We start from the raw sequence: 18870 nt of genomic DNA, 5'->3' as shown, positions 1-18870 counted from the left end.
GGTCAAGGTCACTGTGACCTTGTTTGTTTCATTCTTGTGAACGCGATACATACTTTGACACAAATATCCACTTGGAGTTGACGATAAAGTGGTTAGATTTCGGTGGTCAAAGGTCATGGTCACTGTGACCTTGCATCCATCTCATTCATGTGACTTAACGATGAACTGGTTAGAATTTGGTCGTTAAAGGTCAAGGTCAGTGTGACCTCACAAAACATGTTTTTGGCCATAACTCAAGACTTATTCCGCTAATTTGGACAAAACTTCACACAAATGTTTAACAGGATAAAATGATGAAGTGATGACATTTTATATCCAAAAGGTCAAAGATCACCTTCACTGTGACATCATAATATTCTGTGTAAAGCCATTTTTTGGCCATTACTCAGCCTCATATCTCAGGAACAGAAGGGAAGACATTTGGTCAGATACTGAATTGGTGACACTAATCTTGAGTGCCCACCTTAAAATTTGCGCTTCTGGGGGAATATGTGTGTGAAGCAGCCATATTTTCACAGACATGAGTGTAAACTGCAATGAAAATACTTACGCAAGGCAGTAATTCTAGTTTCATTTTTGATTAACTGTTCAGTCCACAAAATATATCCGACACTAGTAAAAACACCCGTTGCAATGTCTCAGAGCTCAAGGTGATATCTTAACATTGCTTGTTTTCTTTGACCAATAGTTAAAATCAACAACGTCGAATTTACAATAATATAAAACATATTGAAGCAGCATTTTTAAGGAGCTGTTAACTAGCAGATATTTTTTGCCTGATAAATGACTCAAATGATGTTACTTCACACAGGCCACCCTCCATGGAAACCTCAGTGGTCAGGAGCTCAAAACGATGGTGTCAACCAGTGAGCTGCAGAAGTCCAGGGGCACAGTAAGAACACACTCACATTCACACTGAGCAGTCTCAACATGTCCTGCTAATGACACCCATGTTAAAATGCCCAGCGTTACAGCAGAGCATGTAGAGCCTGGTACAAAAATCGTCCCTGTAGCTAATTTTAACTGTCATGACAACAGGGTGAATTTTTATGTAACTCATCAGTGTACATTTTTATTAAAGCTTGAAGTTGTGTCTAACTAAGGGCTGCTTGAGTGACAGGCTGTCTGTGAGGCATCACCGCAGTCCGTGAGTCAGATCCATCCTTTGCTCATCCACAGCTCCACCCTGATGGCAACAGTAATCTGAGTTTTCATGTCAGCCACCACAGTTAGCATCCCCTCCACTACAAGCAGCGTCGTAGTTAAACTGCTTTATTCAGTGTTTTTACTGGTTTTAATCACCTGGTCTGTTTGATTTTGGAGAGGAAGACACCTCTGTGGATAATTCAGCTCTTTGTAAAAACCTCCGAAATTCCTAGATCTCTAGTTTTTGGAGTAAAAAGATAAGCACGCAGTAGCAAGTGCTGGGATGAAACAAACAGTGATTTGTAACATGAAACTTCTTTTTTCAGTGTTTTTTTCTGGTTTAATTAACCGGGTAAGTTTATTTTGGAGAGGGAGAGACCTCTGCGGATGATTCGGCTCCCGCTAAAAACCTCCTGAGCAATGAACACTGTTTAAGCTGGTTGCATGTTGTTGGTGATTGTCATCATCATGAGGATGATAAGGTGATGATCATGACGTGTGTGTGTGTGTGTGTGTGTGTTCAGCTTCTTCACAAGCTCACAGCAAGGGCCATCATCAGGGATTACGAAGACGGAAGCCTGGATACCAATGAAGCCGAACACGAGGTTGGTGTTTGTGTGTGTTTAGCTTGTGTGTTTAGCTTGGTTTAGATGTCCCGTCTGAACATGTTATGTTGACCTGTATTTTTTATTTTTTTGGCTTTTCTAGGGGAAGAAAGCAGAGTTGAAGCGCTTCATCATCGAGTTAAGCAAAGAGCACTCCATCCTGTCTCAGTTCACCAGCTTCGTGGCCATCGAGGAGAGGGTTTGTTGTACTGTTTTTTGTATTAATTTCTCCCACCTACCTGCTTACCCTGGGTTTGAAGGTTTCGCAGCGCCAAACCAAACTCATCAACCTCATTTCAGGACGAGGTATCAACCAAGGAGGGCGTCATGGACATCCCCAACTTGATCTTGGAGGAAGATGTGGACTTCCTCCCCTACATCAGCTGGATTTCTCCTGAGGATCGCGAAGAGGAAGAGCGTGTTCTTATGGTAATGTTGCTCTGTGTATAGTGTAATCATGGAGAGAGGAAAGAGCAATTTTACTCATTATGATTTATTAATTGTCACTTTTTTTTTTTGTCTCTCTGTTACAGGATGTGTGTGGGTCTGAGTCTGAGTGTGAAGATATGGATATGAGTTTGAGTCTTAACCTTATTTCTTATGTAAGGGTAACATCACACTGTGTTTAGTTTAATCATGAGGGAAGGACAGAGCAACTTAGCTTGCTGTGATTTACTAATTGTCACTTTTATGAGCTGCATTTTGTCTCTCTGTTACAGGATGCGTGTGAGCCCGAGTCTGAGTCTGTGGATGATGTGGGTTTCGGTCTTTTTTCTCCTGTGAGGGTAACATCACACTGTGTTTAGTGTAATCATGAGGGAAGGACACAGCAACTTAACTTGCTGTGATTTACTAATTGTCACTTTTATGAGCTGCATTTTGTCTCTCTGTTACAGGCTAACGAAGAGTGTGAAGATGAGGATCTTGGTCTTGCTTCTCCTACGAGGGTAACATCACACTGTGTTTTAGTGTAGTCATTGGGGAAGGATAGTGCAAGTTCACTTGTTGTGATTTACTAATTGTCACTTGTCTCTCTGTTATAGAAAGAGGGATTGGATGATGATGATGATGAGTCTGCAAGTGAGGATGATGATGAGGATTGGTCTTCAGACGAAGGAATGGACCAATATGTTATGCAAGGACTGGAAAAGAAATCAGCCTCTCCACAGTATTCACCCACGGTTAGTCCCTTTATGCCCAAACTGCAGCTGCACATTTGCTGTTTTTGGGGGACAACGAATACATCATGTAGATAGAGTTGCTATTTGTGTGGCATCATGCAAGCGCTGTAAATCCCTAGTGATGCGATATTGATTCTTTGGACAACGATACGATATTTGCCCATATCACAAAGTTTGCATAAATTAGCCTAGCAGCTAGTGCACTTTTTCCACTCATAGCTCAACAAATTACTGTATTGTATTATTATGTATTATTCAAAATTTTCTTACTCACTGTTGGTTCAAGTCATTTCGTCTCCCGACAGAACAGCACGGTTAAATTTTAGCCTGCATACACTTTTATTCAGCCGAACATCGTTGAAGCAGAGCAGCTAATGTTGTTTTGTTGAGTAATTTATCTTATAAGGGCGTTGTACAAATAAAATGTGCTTTGTCTCATGACCCATATTTTCTCTGCAATCCAAATATTTCCACACTGCTGATGTATCCTCATTGTCGTTTTCTTGGCTGCTTGCTATTATCTGCCTGGTGCTGTTTGATGATGACGCAGAGTTTCAAAATAAAGGCGTATCCTAAAAATAATGATATGGATCAATGTTTTTACTTTGCATTGATGATATTGGATCATTGATCATTTAATTGATATATCAATCGAGAACGATCCATCATTACAATCCTGTATCATACACATGTTTTTGTTGAAGCAGGACAATGCATACTGCTCCATTCATTTGCTAAATTGTTGCATAAAGTTATTGATCAAAACTTTGCTTCATATCTCATATCTCAAACTTGATTTTTGTGCGTGAACTACAATGAACTTCAAGTGGTCAAAAATAAATTTGTGAGTGTATAAACAGGTTCTGACTTCTTTTTTGTTTTCTTTATTTTTCTGTTTTTTTGTAGAGTGCCCGTTCCTCAGCTATGGTACAGCCTCAGCAATATGCAAGGGTCATTCACAGAAGCATGCCTGAAAAAGCGACCAAACTAATGAGGCTCAAGGACACAAGTTCCGTGGAAGTGGCAGAGTGTCTTTCTGTACAAGACAGATTTGATGAGTCTCCCGTCAAGGAAGTTTCCCAACCCCTACCTCCTCCATTCAGAGTTTCACGTATGCAAGCCAAGGGCCTCGACTCTCTTTCTTTTGGCTTACCCATTAAGTTGAAAAGTAGCCTCCGTGAAGAGTGTAGAGGAACACCACCTCCTCCTCCTCCAGGAGGAGATGGGCAATATATACCCTGGAGCTTAGTGGTTCCTGCTCCTCCTCCACATGCTCCTCTTCTTCCAAGTCCTCATCCTCCTCCAGGAGGAGGTGGGCAATATATACCCTGTAGCTTAGTGGTTCCTGCTCCTCCTCCACATGCTCCTCTTCTTCCAAGTCCTCATCCTCCTCCTGGAGCCCTGGGAGCAGACAGTTTAGGGAACCTAGCGATACCTAGGGCACTTGGCCTCTCCCTTGCATCTGATATTGACTTGCAAAGCACACCTCAGTTGGCTTCTCAGGCTTTAGTGCATCAGATGGCCATTGAGTCTGGTGGCACAGAAGAGAGTTCATCTGATCTTCTGGGAATGTTTGAAGGATTTGGGGAGAAAATCCTGACTGAATCTGCGACAGAAGTACAGCCCATACTTCTTGAATGTAGACCCAGAACCACGAGTGGGATGGGGGAAATTGGTTTTGGAGCTTCAGTACAGTCAGGTTTCAGTTTTGGGGGCTCTCTGCCTCCAGTCCAGCCCCTTGCTCAGAATATTGGTGCAATAGGAGGACCTTATGAAGTTACTAAAGCACAACAACAGTTAGGTTTCAGTTTTGGGAGCTCTCTGCCTCAAGCCCAATCCCTTGCTCAGAACATTGGCATAACAGGAGGACCTTTTGGAGGTACTGCAGCTCAACAACAGTCAGATGTCAGTTCCAGGGGCTCTCTTTCTCAACTCCTCTCCCTTGCTGAGAAAATTAAAACAAAAAGAGGACCTTTTGGAGGTACTGCAGCTCAACAGTCAGATGCCAGTTTCGGGGGCTCTCTGCCTCAAGCCCAAGTCCGTCAAGAAACTCTTCAAATCTCAGGTAGTGGTCCAATTGCATATGGAGCATTTGGTCTAAACTCATTGCCTGAAGCAGATGGTCCACCAGCAGGTTTTTATTGTTCCACTGAAGAGGGTCAAGGTGCACCTATACCTCTTTTGAAGAAGAAGAGAATTTGTGCAGTACGATCAATCGATGAGAAGACTTTAGGCAAGAGACTCCCTCATGGTCCATCTCCAGTTCCACAGGGCGTGTGAGTCCCAATACATTTTTCTAGATTAGAAAACCCTGGTTGTTATCCTTACGAAAAAGTGTTGCCAAAATAAACATAATGATGGCAAGGCTTTGGTTGACGAAATGAAAACAGACTAAATTTGTATGTGAAAGGTCCAGTGTGTAAGATTTAGGGGGATGCAGGGATATCTTGGCAGAAATGGAATATAATATGATAAGTTTGTTTAAGTGTATAATCACCTGAAAATAAGCATTATTGTGTTTCCTTACCTTAGAATGAGCCACTTATATCTACAGAGGAAGCCTTGGAGTCTGCCATGTTGCACCACCATTTTTCTCGATTAGCACAGAATGGGTGAACCAAACGCTGGCTCTAGATGGATCCATTTGCATTTTCATGTCGGGCACAGTAGTTAGCAGCCCTGCTGTGCCGAGCCGAAAGACGTCTGAATAACACTGATTTTAACGTGAAACTGCTTTATTCAGTGTTTTTGCCCGTTTAAATCGCCTGGCCCATTTGTATTGAAGAGGAAAAAAAACTTTTCAGATAATTCATGCTCAGCACCTTGGAGACGTTTCAGATGGTTGCAATCTGCAATCCTCATTGCAGGATGCCACTAAATCCTACACACTGCTCCTTTAACTAAAAGTTATTTGCACATGTCCTCAGAAAATTTGCATCTATGCACATGGATGGAAGAGGAGGGCCGCACACAAACCTGTTTATGTTTACATCACTGAATGTATGTTTTTTTAATACTTTTGTTTGTTTTTGTGTGAACATAGACCAATGGAGATCTTGGACAGTGAAACATCGGTGAGAAGAGTGAGAAGACTAGTGCGCAGGTACATTTCACAATGCGAAAAAATGTTTAGTCTAGATGGTTATAACCATGTTCCCAATGTTTCTCCCCCCCTCTCCTTTGAGTCTAAGAGTAAAAGTCCTCAGAAATGCCTCCAAAACAAGGAGTTGGTGGAAGTAGTCTGGGCTGCCGATACATGAAGCTACATTTCCTGTGATCTTGGGGTCTTTCCAGTATTTCCTCCTTATGTAGTTTGTTGAATTTAAATTCATTGTGGTGAAGCCATTGCATGGGTTACCAATGATGCCTTTAGTGTTATGTTGTGATGTTCAATATGTGTCTGAGTTACTCTTGAGGGCTCAGCAGAATCAGTGAACTTCATTTCCTTTAAAAAAAAAATTGATGGATCTGTAGAAATGGGTAAAAACACTTTTCACCCAGCTCATAGAATACAGTTATACCATGAAGGATTTTTCTATAAAACAAAGTAGAGACTCATAGAGAGGTAATCCATCTCAATTATTGCCTATGACCACAACAAGTATGTGTCCCCCCTGCCTGTTTTGTTTTCTTATTGTCTTATTTTGGGTACGAAAATCGCAGACAAAGGGCCAAAGAAACGCAAATAAAGCAAGGCAAAATGGCAAACGGACAAAGTTGTTGCAAAACGAGAATGACTCTGAGGTTGATTTTCACTTTTGCTAGCAATGTTTTCAAATGGTAACCTGCAAAGTACACCTTAAGGATCGTCATTTGTTTTTATTGTTTTTTATCCACCTTATTCCTAGCCTTTGATACCTTTATTATGGGTGCAACTTCCGGCGTTGAACCGAAACCGGCGGTTTCTAGTTTGTTTACAGTCCTCTATTCTTCTTTCCAAGAGCAATTGGGAAATAAAACATGTAACACACCACCTGTTATAGCTCAAACAGGATAATGTGATCACACCTCTGCCATCTCTGACGGCCATCTCAAAGCATTGTTTTTTTCCCCTTATCAACAGAGCACGCTCATAATTAGCCCGCCTGGCTCTATTAAAATATTGTTAACTTTAACATGGCCCGAGCTAGCTTAAGGTAAACATCTGCCACAGTTAATATAATTCAGTATTAACTGTGGCTCCATGTAAAGTGAATAAAGGTGATGTTTCCCAGCTAATCCTTCGCTCGTCTGCATTAATGAAGCAGTTTACAGGGGTTTTTTTAACTTCTGGTTTATTAAAACTGTTCTGAGCGAAACATGAAGCTGAATTCAGACTTCAGTTATAGTAATATAAATTAGTAGTAAAAGAAATAACTTTTGACATTAATTTTTTAATATGATATAAAGGAGGTACGGTAAATCAGTAACACATTCTCAGCCCTAATGTTGCTGAGTTTAATTTCTAATGTAGGTTGAGAATGAAGTCAGACGGGGAAAGACAGGGACATCATGTACTGACGTTGAGTGACGGACTTGTCAGTCTTCGTGTCGTTCTCTTCTGCACAACAACAATCCCTTTTTGTTCTGGTTACATGTTTAACACACAGTTGCTGAAGAAAAAAATTTAGCTTAGACTGGTTGTTAGTCGTTACAGACACGGACAGTGCAACAGGTACCAGAGCTACGTAAAGACATTTTAGAAAATGCTGAGTTAACATTAGTTAAATATTTGTTAAAAAATAAATCAGTGTTTGCTAAACTGGAGGCAAATTACTTTTGAAAAGAACCAGCGTTGGCGGTTAACCACTAAGAGTAGCCACTGGGACTAACCACAGACAGTCTATGGGGCTAACTAGCCTACTGCTACTTCCGCTATTTCACTGGAAGTTGCGCCATTAATCATTTCTACAGTAGTGCCCTCAGGAATAAGGTGGATAGAATTCATCATAGGTCAGGCAGCTCACAGTTAATCTCTGTGGATCTGAAATCACTTTACCATTTCAGACTGTTTATCATTGAAAAAGCATCCCATTGATTTTGGCACTGGAGTGCTTCATTAACTCTGCTGGGACTGCCCGGTGCTGACTGTGACAGAGTATAGAAGCAGATCAAGAGGAGCCGCCCTTCCCTCTCCTTTCCCTCTCTCCCTCTCAGACTAAATGCCGATTAGCAGTTAAACTAGGCAGTGCAGATCAAATATAAACCAAGATTCTGTTACAGTATTGCCTATTTTTCGCCTAAAATATCTTTAAAAACATATTTTAGTGCACTGTTTGGCTGTAAACCGAGTTCATTAACAGCAACATAATGTTTCCTGTATTGTGAATAAAGAGCCTGGAAAAAATGAGATCAAACAGTAAATCTAAGCAGTGCTGACCAAATATAAACCAAGATTCTGTCAGTAAGTTGTGTATTGCATGCCTAAAAGAAAGATATTTTAATGCGCCATTTAACTGTCATATGAGATCATTAGTTACCAGCCGGCCGCCATATTGTTTCCGAAGTAGGGATGTGCCATATCATCTCGTTCACAGTATAATTTTTAATATGATTTGAAAAATTCATACCGTGGTACTCACGATATTTCAGGTTGTTGACATATTGACGTCATTCATTAAACCGGTAGGGTGGAGTGCATTCTGGTAGTTGTAGGTTTTCTACCTCTTGACCAAAACCAATGCCTCAGCCCTTTATCTTTGTTTTCTCTGGTCATGTAGTCAAAAGTATTTGCATCTTTCTACTAGGGCTGTACCCAAATATTCGGATATTCGAATATTCGTTTCTATGGGTAGGTATTCGTTATGAAAATTTGGTATTCGATATTTGTTTTTTTATTTACTTTTTGTTTGTTTGTTTACATATTTTTTTGGTGCTAAATGTAGTCTTTTTATTGTTGGTAAATGTAGGTTATCAATAAAAATCAAAACTTTTAAATTGCATTGTTAAAAATGTGAAAATATAGTATAGCCTACCAACTGAGCTTGTGTGCACTGCACGCTTGAGCGCATCCGTCTGAGGCTGTGGATCAATGCCAAGTTTTACCACTTTATCACTATTCCCTCTAACTTGTAGCTGTTTTTTTGTTGTCCATTTGCGGGTCCCGCGGGTTACGGGTCGACCCGCGCATCACTACTCAGCTCAGTCTATAAAGGCTGTACACAACAGTAAGGCTATAGACATTATATTCTATTCAGGCCGGCAGAACCAGCAGCGCATCGGCTCTACAGTGCACGGCACTGCTGATTAACCATTTTATTGCAGCACAGAGTGTCTGCCAGCAACCAATTACTTGCAGAGGCTTCCTACAACTTGTTTCAACGGTTCCTATTTAATCAGAAGACAAATTAAATAGGATGACTAGCCAATGTGAAAATCAAAAGAAAGCATGGAATAATGTACTGAAGGAGACTGTTGTACCATCACATTTTTTGTGGTTTGAGAGCAAAGATCCGGTCGCTGCTGTGCAAAACTCCACAATACAATTAGGTCTGAAAAACCCCCGGTTTTATATTATCATTATATCACATATCAGTGTCATAAAACAGTTGCAAAATGACAATAACATTGTTCATCGCAGTTATTTCTGGGATAATGTATCAGCCAACCAAAGTAATTATCATGACAGGCCTAAAAGAGTCTTTCAGAAAGGGGAGCAATGGAATCCATCACAGCCTGCACATTTGTTGGCACTAAAACTACGCCATCAATTTCCTCTAGTGAGATTTCAGATACCAGTTTTTCATTTTGATGTTTACCAACCCAACGGAGGTCTAATGAGCTCAAGAATTTTTGAGTTGTTAGTCAGTCTGCCTTATGTGGCTGTGTGTATAATGATTTATAGTATATTTCAAACACTTTCTGGATTGCTTCCATTTTGTACTTGTTTTTTAATGTATAACAGCTGTCTCACTATTGTCAGTATTCCCTAAGAGTGTCCTTCTGTGATCAAGTTGTTACAGGGAAATGGCAGAAGTTCCTAAAGAGCAGGAGATCAAGTGGAAAGAGATCTTCGAGATGCAGCATTCAGTAAGTGTTGTTTTATCAATTCTGGTCCATTGATTGCTGGTAACCCATCATTGTCAAGGGAAATACGCTACTGGCTACTAGTTTTGCTTCAGTCACCAGCCAAAAACAACAATGCTAATCTATTGATTGGCTGGTAGATTTTGATATCCATCAGCTGCAGTGGCAGGTGGACAAAAAAAATAAGTTGTCTGAGTCATACATTGTTCCCACTGTGCAGAGGAAATGAAAAAGTTAAAAAAAAATGTTTCTATGTGTTGCAGGAGGGCTACTGGGAATTAACCCCAGAACTGGGTGAACTCATGAATCTCGACGTGGACCTCTTTGCCAACGTGTTCCTGAAAAGCAAGGGCATCCAGTCTCTAGGTGAGAACTCTCAGAACCTGTTTCAGGCCTTTAGAGTGGAAACAGTTTCATCATTTCAGATAATGTTCACCAATTCTGGCATCAAAAGTACCACAATGTAAAACATAAACAAATACACTGAACAGAAATCTAAACCCAACACTTTGTTTTTGCTCCTACTTTCAAGGGTTTAAGTTAAAGATCTAGGACTTTATATATGCACACAGAAGACTCTCAAATATTGGTCAATTGGTTAGTCAATTTTTTTTTATATCTGTGGTAGTGAGCACTTCTCTGTTCCCAAGATAATCCATCCACCTGACAGGTTTGGCATATCAAGATGCTCATTAAACAGCACCATCACTGAACAGGTGTACCTTGGGGTGGTCACAATTTGTATCCAGGGTTGGAGGGTCGACTGCAGTCTATACCTGCCCGCCTTAATGCGATATCTCAGAAACACCGTAAAGAAATTTCTTCAAATTCGGCACAAACTTCCACTTGGACTTAAGGATGAACTGATATGATTTTGGTGGTCGGAGGTCAAGGTCTTTTGTGATCTCACAAAACATTATTTTGGCTATAATGGCAAAGCAAGGCAGCGTTATTTGTACAGCACATTTCATACACAAGGGCGATTCACAGTGCTTTACAGAGCAATAAAATATAAAACATAATAGAGGATACAGAAAAGAGTAAAGAGAAAAAAGATATAAAAGGTAAAATGATTTAAAATTGAGTTTTAAAATAAGGTTGCAATCATCACAGGGTGGAGTGGGCAGTGTAAAAAAAGGAATGTTTTTAGCTTTGAGCTTGTCTAACATCATCTGGGAGGTTTTTCCAGGTTTGTGCTGCATGATAACAAAACGCTGCTCCACCATGTTTTGTTCTGACTCTTGGGATGGTCAGTAGGCCGGCCCCAGATGTCCTCAGGGTCCTAGAGGGTTCATATGTCACAAGCATGTCAGAGATATATTTGGGTGCTGAGCCACAGAGTACACGAGCAGCAAGGTTTTGAAATAATTCTCTGTGTAAGGATTTTAGAACTGGAGTTGAGTTGTTGTCAGGATGCTAGCAGCACCATTCTGAATAAGCTGAAGTTGCCAAACAGCTTGTTTTGAAATTCCTACAAACAGACCACTGCAGCAATCTAATCTACTGGAAATAAAGGCGTGTGTGAGCCTGTCAAGGTCTTGCTTTGACATTATTCCTCTGACTCTAGCAGTGTTTTTTAAATGGTAGCAGGCAGGTGACGTTACGGATTTCATGTGGCACTGCAGATTTAGATCTGAGTCCAGGATAACACAGAGGTTTCCTGCTCGACTCTTAGTTGTAAAAGAAAGGGATTCGAGGTCTGTCTTTCTTTCCATGGTCCAAATACAATTATGTCAGTCTTAATTGATAATTCAAGAATTCACACAGTAACTGTGCCAAAATTTCACACAAGTGTCCCAATGTTTATTTACAATAACGTGGGTAGAAAATTCTCACATCATGTACATAAAATCAAATGGCACCAAGCAAACGCTGCCTGAGTTAGTTCGTTTTAGCCACCTAAAAAACACCCACAAAAAAAACTAATATCAGTGTAAATGTGCTCTATATTTAGAGTATTTTCACCACTTAACCTTGCCTTAACCGGCCTTTTCTGACAGGGTACTGTAGCCGTTATCTCAAAGTCATCAAACTCCGTCGAAAACTGTAAACTACAGCTTAACTGGTTGGCAGAGGCTTACAACCTGGAGGCAGATGTTCTCGTATATCCAGCTTTATGATTAACCTCTGCTTTCACACCAATACAATGGACGTGAATTGATTTTTTTTCTATTGCTCCTTGCTCAAACAGCGAAGAAAAAAACAACATTCACATCTCTTTCAACAAATAACATCCTGTCATTGTGGAACCGGTGCAGATATCTCAGCCAGGATTTGAGCTTTGGTTCTCACTAGTTCCCACCAATGTTAAAAGTGTGCATGTGCGTGTGTGGTGCAGGTGTGAAGGCCCACGCAGACATCCTGAGGCTGGTGGCAACTCTTCTGGTTCTGCAGATGATGAGGGAGAAGAAGCTGGAGGAGGGCAAACTGCTCCGCACCCTCTTCAGCCTGGACGACTCCACTCAGCCCAGGTCAGTCCAAAACCAGACAAACAATGCAAAGACACTAATATAATTGACTTTTTGGCATTTTTATAAAAACACATCAACTGATCTTTTTCAACTGAACATCAATCATACATTTTTATGTAACAATATTCAATATATCCTTTCACGTGAAAAATACCTTTTAAAAAGTGCTTCAATTTTTTTTTACTATATATAATATACTGTATAATAATTACCTCTCTTATATCTAAACATTAACAAATGTCTCCTTCAAACAGCTGCATTTAGTCAAATTTCTTGCCAAAAACTACACTTAGCAAGATTATATTGAACACATCATGAGAACATTACAATTTGCCTTTGCCTAATACTCATTTTTACTGAATAGAGCTTGAACGCACCGTAATGTAACTCAATGCAACCTCCCTTAGTTGTTAGTTCCGGCCACCGGCTGCTAACAGCTAACGTTAACTAGCTCTCCTCCCGCCAATGTAGCATTATCAGGGAAACAATAGGAGAGCTCTCTGTGTCCTTTTGTGACAAAGATGTCCCGGGGAAGATCTCTGTTTGTCCCAAACACATTTTCCACTAACCCCAGGATATCGGGACGCCAACTATTACCAGCCATCTCGAGATCAAAGAGCCCATTTAACAGGCATTCACTATATTCTTCTTGTACCCACTTCAAGTTTGTGTCCTTTGGTCTGGAGTCTTGCTTTTTAGTCCACACAAAATTGCTAAAACAACAGAAAAACATCAGCCGCTGCCATCAGTGTATGTCATTTAATTTGCTGATAGGCCAATGGCAGTCAGCAAGGTGAATATCGGCCAATACCATCTAAACTGTAACGCACATACTGCATCCATGATACATGTTCAGAACACGACAAAACAGGTGTGATGTCTCATGTTAATGAAGCAGGTCTTTCTCAGTCTTTCTCACGTGAGGTTAAATTAGCGAGTTACAACTTACAACAGATATAAAAACTAAAGAACAAAACAAAAACACAAGACATGATAAATACAGGATGGAGCATAAAGGCTTGCATTGTCAGAAGAGGAACTGTAAGAGGACGCAATCAGCTTTTCATTCAAACATGACCTTCAGATGACCAACGACTTTTAAAGTACTTCTTGAAATTAAACTTGCTTGGTTTAACCTGTTGTTTATGTTCGTGGAAGTTTCATAATTTATTGTGATTTCCTGCTCTGGATGATTTTATAAACCGCTGTGAGTGGCTACCTCTCTTGGTAATGACTGAGTGTTTCTTCCAGGCCTGAGCGGTGGGAGGCGGTGAAAAGGGCAGTGGACTGGGTTTGCTGGGCTGACCGCCAGTACCCGTGTGTCTACAGCCGGCTGGAGTTTGGTTGGAGCTGGGAATCCTCCACCCGTCAGCTGCTGGGCTACGAAGTCCTTCCTTCCTACTCACCTCTCTGTGGTCTGAACCTGCAGAGGTTTGATATGAGCACTTTTCTTTGGTTTGCAGCTTGAACTGTTTGACAGTACTAGGGATGGATATCACTGGGTTTTATTTATAATACAGATACTAATACTGGTTATGGATACCTATACTTACTTATTGATATTGATGTGTCTAAGACAAGGACTACGTCATTGATGTAGGATGTGGTGGTTGTTTTGTTGACTGTATGCTAACACTCTAACTAGCCCATTTTACGAGAAATTGCAGGACGTGTTGCATGACTGTTTGTCGTTTTTTGCCCTATGGAAGAAGTCAGGTTGAATTCTGCCGACAGCGATATCTCCAGCTGTACTGACACAAGCGCTAGCATGACTAGCAAGCAGCTAGCAAAAGTGTGGACACAATAACTGTGCACGGGGGTCTTGACCGCAGTTACAAAATCTGAACACAAGTGGTCAGCTGGAAACGCATGATAGAAACAGGTTTAGTTTATTAGGATCCTCATAAGCTCCTGCATTGCAGCAGCTATTCTTGAAACTGTTACAGTAATCTCACATAGATAAAGTTCCACGTAATGTGACGGAGGCAAATTTATTTTCTGTAGCTGTCGACGTAACATATAGTAGCTCTAATATGCATCAGTGTGTTACGTTTTGTTTACCATCAGGTACGTTCCTTCATTTTCTCCCTGCATTCCATCTCTCACTTTCAATTCAGTTTTATTTATAAAGCCCAATATCACAAATCAGAATTCAGCATACAACATCCCTCTGTCCTTTGGACCCTCACAGCAGATTAGGAAAAAAATAATAGAAACCTCAGGAAAAGCAACTGAGGAGGGATCCATCTCTCTGAAATTATGTTTGAATAGAGTTTGAATCCGATATGTTTGAAAAATGACGGGCAAGTGGGGCAAGGGAAAAAAAATTATCATGGGTCCTTGAAAAGTCATGGGAAAATTTTGAAATTTGGTTTGTGTAAATGTGTGGGAACCCTGGTTATTTTTTTAAAGACTGTTTTTTGGCTTTTACCTTTGACAGGGCACATTAAGCGGAATGGGGAAGACAGAGGGGATGACATGCAGCAAACGGCCGCAGGTACAAATCGATCCTGGGTCGCTGCGGCAAGGACACAGCCTTTGTTAATGGGGCACCTGCTCTACGAGGTGAGCGCCTGGACGCCCCCTCCGTGGTTATTTTTAACAAGTGAAATTGTTCCTTGAGTTTCCTGTATATATAATGAGAGAGAAGCTATTGCTACAAATGTCTGGTCAACTAATGTCTGGTGGTGATGTGCCTTAATGCTGCTTTACTACCAGAAGGTAAACTTCAGCAAGATTATGAATTACTAAAGAACTGTTAGTCCTCGAGCTTCTCTAAAGTTAACAGACAAAGATAACATAAAAAATTTACTTTAATACCAAATAAGGTAAAAATAGATATGTGTTCTGGGTTTGTCACACCACAGAACAATGTGTTATCAACCTCCCAGACAAATTTGAATGACTAGAATTTCCTGAGTGTAAAAATTAGGTTTCAGAATCATGAAAAAATTGCAGTAGTCTCTGTACTGAAACACTGGGGGTGTGTCCACTGAAGGCCAGTTTTATCTGCCCAATATGGCAGCGACATCGGCAGCAATAAGCCAAAGCAGTACATGCAGTGTGACAAAATGACAAAGCAGCGTTCTGAGTAAGTTATTAAAAGGAAACTGTGGGGATTTTCAACCAGCTCTGTGTCACTGCAGCAAATGAACAGTGTTTGGTTCAACCTACCTCCGTGCTGCAGCATCTGAAGCTCCCCGGTCTCTTGGCAGGGGTCTGCCAAATGATGTAAAACCTCCGCTGGTGGGTAGGTGAGCCAGGGGAGCTCTGTGTGCTGTAGCACAGAGGGAGGGTTGACATACGACTGGTTGGAAATTGGGAACGTTTTCCTTTCCCCTCCAAGTTTTCTTACTATTAAACAGTCTAACCCCAAAATGCAGCGTTATACAATTCAGTCTTTTCACATGTTTTCCAACATGTAAAAATGTTTTTCGAAACAAATCTTTAATTTTACTTTACCCAGACTTTAGATACAGTGTTCATAAATAGAGCCCACACTTTTGACTGGCAGCTTCGTCGTCATTAGGGGACAGTTAGGAAAATGCCGACTATGTCAGAATGAACTGTTCATTCATTCATGCATTATCCATGACCACTAATGCTGTTCAGGGTTGCGGTGGGGCTGGAGCCTATTCCAGCTGACACTGGGTGAGAGGCGGGGAATCACAGAGCTGTAAATGAATACCTATAGAAGCACTGTTTATCCAGGAGCTTTTTGTTATTTCAGCAACTGTACCAATTTCGTCCCAGTTCTTGATACCCATCCCTAGCTGATGAGTTAAAATGCCCTTAAATGTCCATATACAGCTGGCACTCTGTGGTAACCTAACTTTTTAAACTATATAGAAATAAAGTAATGCAGTTTCCTTAATTAGGGTAGGGGATTTGATAGTTTTCTCCTCGGGGAAAACCAATTTCCTGGCTATATATACTGATAATCGTGTTTCTAATTATCTTTTTACATGTGCGCATGTCTATGACAAAGCCTTCAGACAGGGAAAGTATCACTGTGAGAGCAGAGCAGCAGGAACAAAAGGAAAGGTCGTGGTGAGAAGCAGTGGCGTCAGAGAGCTCAAAATAATCCGGTCCAAAATTAGATTAAAACTGACGCTCACACAGCAGAAGTCTGCTTCCTCTGAACTTCTGACCCTTTGAATTTAAACGCAGTTTTCCTCCCAGGGTCTCACACACGGACATACAGGCAAAAATAAATAAGATTCCTTGTTGAGTGCATGTGTTGTTTGCTTTAAAGGTGCTGTACTAATGGACGTGCCTTGCCTTATATCTATATGTCACTGCCTTTCAGCACCTTTGATTACTTTATTGTAGCTATAAGTTCAAAATGAAGAAAGTATGACCAGACTTGTAATGAGTAAATATGGAAGGAAACAGTTTATAGGTGGTGATTTCAAATCATGTGAAATCCACAGTCGCTGTGTGTCAGTTGTGTGAACCCGAAGTGTCAATGAGAACAATGATAAGTATCTGCATACTATCACGTAAGATATAACTAGCTCATGCAATGGCAAGTCTTTTATCAAATTATTTTATATCTTTCTGATGTTGGCTGGTCACAATTTGTTTAAATCTTTTCTCAGCATAATCACCTGGAACATACTGTATGTGCATGAGATGTGCTTTTAGAAAATACAGCTGTTGAACCTGAACATATTGCTGTTTCAAGAACTGGTTCACCACTTCTCTATTTTTTTTTTCCTCACGCTGCTTCAGTTGTTTTTCCTGTAAAAACCACTATAATGTGTAAAAACCGACAGCAGACAGAGCCTGTCAGAGAGAGAGAAAAAAAATACAGAAGCTAATTACACACAACAGATTTGAACTATCAGGGCCTGTGTCCACATAGCGTTTATTTCTTGGCACTGGTGTCTTTTTCACTCGTTACTAATGAGGAGAGAGCATATGCAGCGGCCTAGCGCCTGTCCGTTCTTTGTTTTGTTTTGGGGGGTTTTTTGTGCGTCCACTCTAAATGCTTCTATTTGAAAATCTGTGAACTTTTCAGAGAGGCACTGGCGATGTCACCGATGCTTCTTTAGCGAGGCTACTATCACTACAAAGGCAGAAAAGCCCATTTGTGGGAGCAGATCAGCTGGTGAACACTGAATGTTTCTGATGGTTAATGTTCTTTTATCACCGTATGTGTGTACCTGTGTATGTAACTGTGTAGTCAACCATCAGTTAAGGTAGCGTTATGTAAGCTGCCTAGCTAACGATTATACAATAATATTTGACCTTATACTTAATTATGTTTAACTTGGACCTGTTGTCCTCGTCCGTGGACACTTTTTGTGCCATCTCGTGTAGTAAGAGCACAATTCACTAATCCATGTAAAAACAAGATGGAAGCCATCTCTGCCAAGTCAGGCTGCAGCTCATCCCGACACAAAAGTGAACAAGGTCCAAATCCTGATCAGATTTTGAGATTGAAACTTGTTTATTTAATAGTAGTAGTAGTATAGTTTGATATGGCAACAAATTTGACTGATTTTAGCAACAGTAACAAGATAAGATACTGATAATTAGGAAGTACTCATTTGAAGACACTGGGACTTTATTATCGTTTATACTTATCAAGTCCTACTGATCCCAAAGAGCTAGGAGAAATCAAAAATGCATAACAAACAAGAGTTTGGGTCTCAGGAGGATATAAACAAAACCCACGTGCAGGGCTTCATTAAAAAAAAGTCCTGTGACCACTTTTGTGCCAAAGAAAAACGCTATGTGGACACACGGCCTTAGGTTGCTTTCTATATCAGGTGTCACATGTTTTTGTTATGGTGGAAAGTATATTGTTTTTGCGTGTGTGTGTATAATCATGAACAGAATTAAAATCTTTAAAAATGTTATTGGAGTGCCTTCACTTCTCTTTTTGTGTCACTTTCTCTTTTTGTCAACACCATAATAAATTCATTCTGCATGAAACCTTTGTTGTCTTTTGCCTCTCTTCCCAGCCCAGCCGCTGGAAAAAATATTGGTGTCATACGTTTCTGCAAACCATGAATATATTACAATTGCACTTGTATTATGTAGCGGACATGTTGAAACTTTGCATTTCAGCAATGCTGTGGTTAACTTGTGGTTCGGAAAAAGAGAAACTCATTTGAAAACATGTTTTAGCTGAAATGTCCCAACCCTCACCTATGGTCATGAGCTCTGGGTAGTGAACGCAAGAAAGAGATCACAGATACAAGCGGCTGAAATAAGTTTCCTCCGTGGGGTGGCTGGGCTCTGCCTTAGAGATAGGGTGAGGAGCTCAGACATCCAGAGGGAGCTCGGAGTAGAGCTGCTGCTCCTTTGCGTCAATTGGGGTCAGTTGAGGTGGTTTGGGCATCTGATCAGGATCCTCCTGGGCGCCTCCTGTTAGAGGTGTTCCAGGCACGACCCACTGGTAGGAGGCCCCGGGGCAGACCCAGAACACGCTGGAGGGATTACATATCTCAT

General features: G+C 40.8%; 1 protein-coding gene across 3 annotated transcripts in view; it reads left to right on the top strand.

The window, feature by feature from the left end:
- parp4 (poly (ADP-ribose) polymerase family, member 4) overlaps nucleotides 1-18275 on the top strand; it is a 42689-nt gene extending 24414 nt beyond the window's left edge. For 2 of the 3 annotated variants that reach the window (XM_050049163.1, XM_050049164.1), the window contains exons 27-41: nucleotides 812-892; nucleotides 1671-1751; nucleotides 1855-1950; nucleotides 2052-2180; nucleotides 2285-2353; nucleotides 2471-2536; nucleotides 2648-2698; nucleotides 2795-2932; nucleotides 3839-5208; nucleotides 5976-6035; nucleotides 9865-9940; nucleotides 10201-10303; nucleotides 12276-12408; nucleotides 13660-13839; nucleotides 14849-18275. In XM_050049163.1, the coding sequence (XP_049905120.1) occupies nucleotides 812-892; nucleotides 1671-1751; nucleotides 1855-1950; nucleotides 2052-2180; nucleotides 2285-2353; nucleotides 2471-2536; nucleotides 2648-2698; nucleotides 2795-2932; nucleotides 3839-5208; nucleotides 5976-6035; nucleotides 9865-9940; nucleotides 10201-10303; nucleotides 12276-12408; nucleotides 13660-13839; nucleotides 14849-14858 (2643 nt within the window). In that variant the 3' untranslated portion in view covers nucleotides 14859-18275. The remainder of the gene's footprint in view (nucleotides 1-811; nucleotides 893-1670; nucleotides 1752-1854; nucleotides 1951-2051; nucleotides 2181-2284; nucleotides 2354-2470; nucleotides 2537-2647; nucleotides 2699-2794; nucleotides 2933-3838; nucleotides 5209-5975; nucleotides 6036-9864; nucleotides 9941-10200; nucleotides 10304-12275; nucleotides 12409-13659; nucleotides 13840-14848) is intronic. The other variant, XM_050049165.1, reaches the window with a different exon arrangement.
- The last annotated feature ends 595 nt before the right edge of the window (nucleotides 18276-18870 follow it).

This window comes from Epinephelus moara, chromosome 7, assembly GCF_006386435.1.
Source record: "Epinephelus moara isolate mb chromosome 7, YSFRI_EMoa_1.0, whole genome shotgun sequence".
NCBI classification, from domain to species: Eukaryota; Metazoa; Chordata; class Actinopteri; order Perciformes; family Serranidae; genus Epinephelus; species Epinephelus moara.
This window is presented reverse-complemented; position numbering and strand designations above follow the sequence as displayed.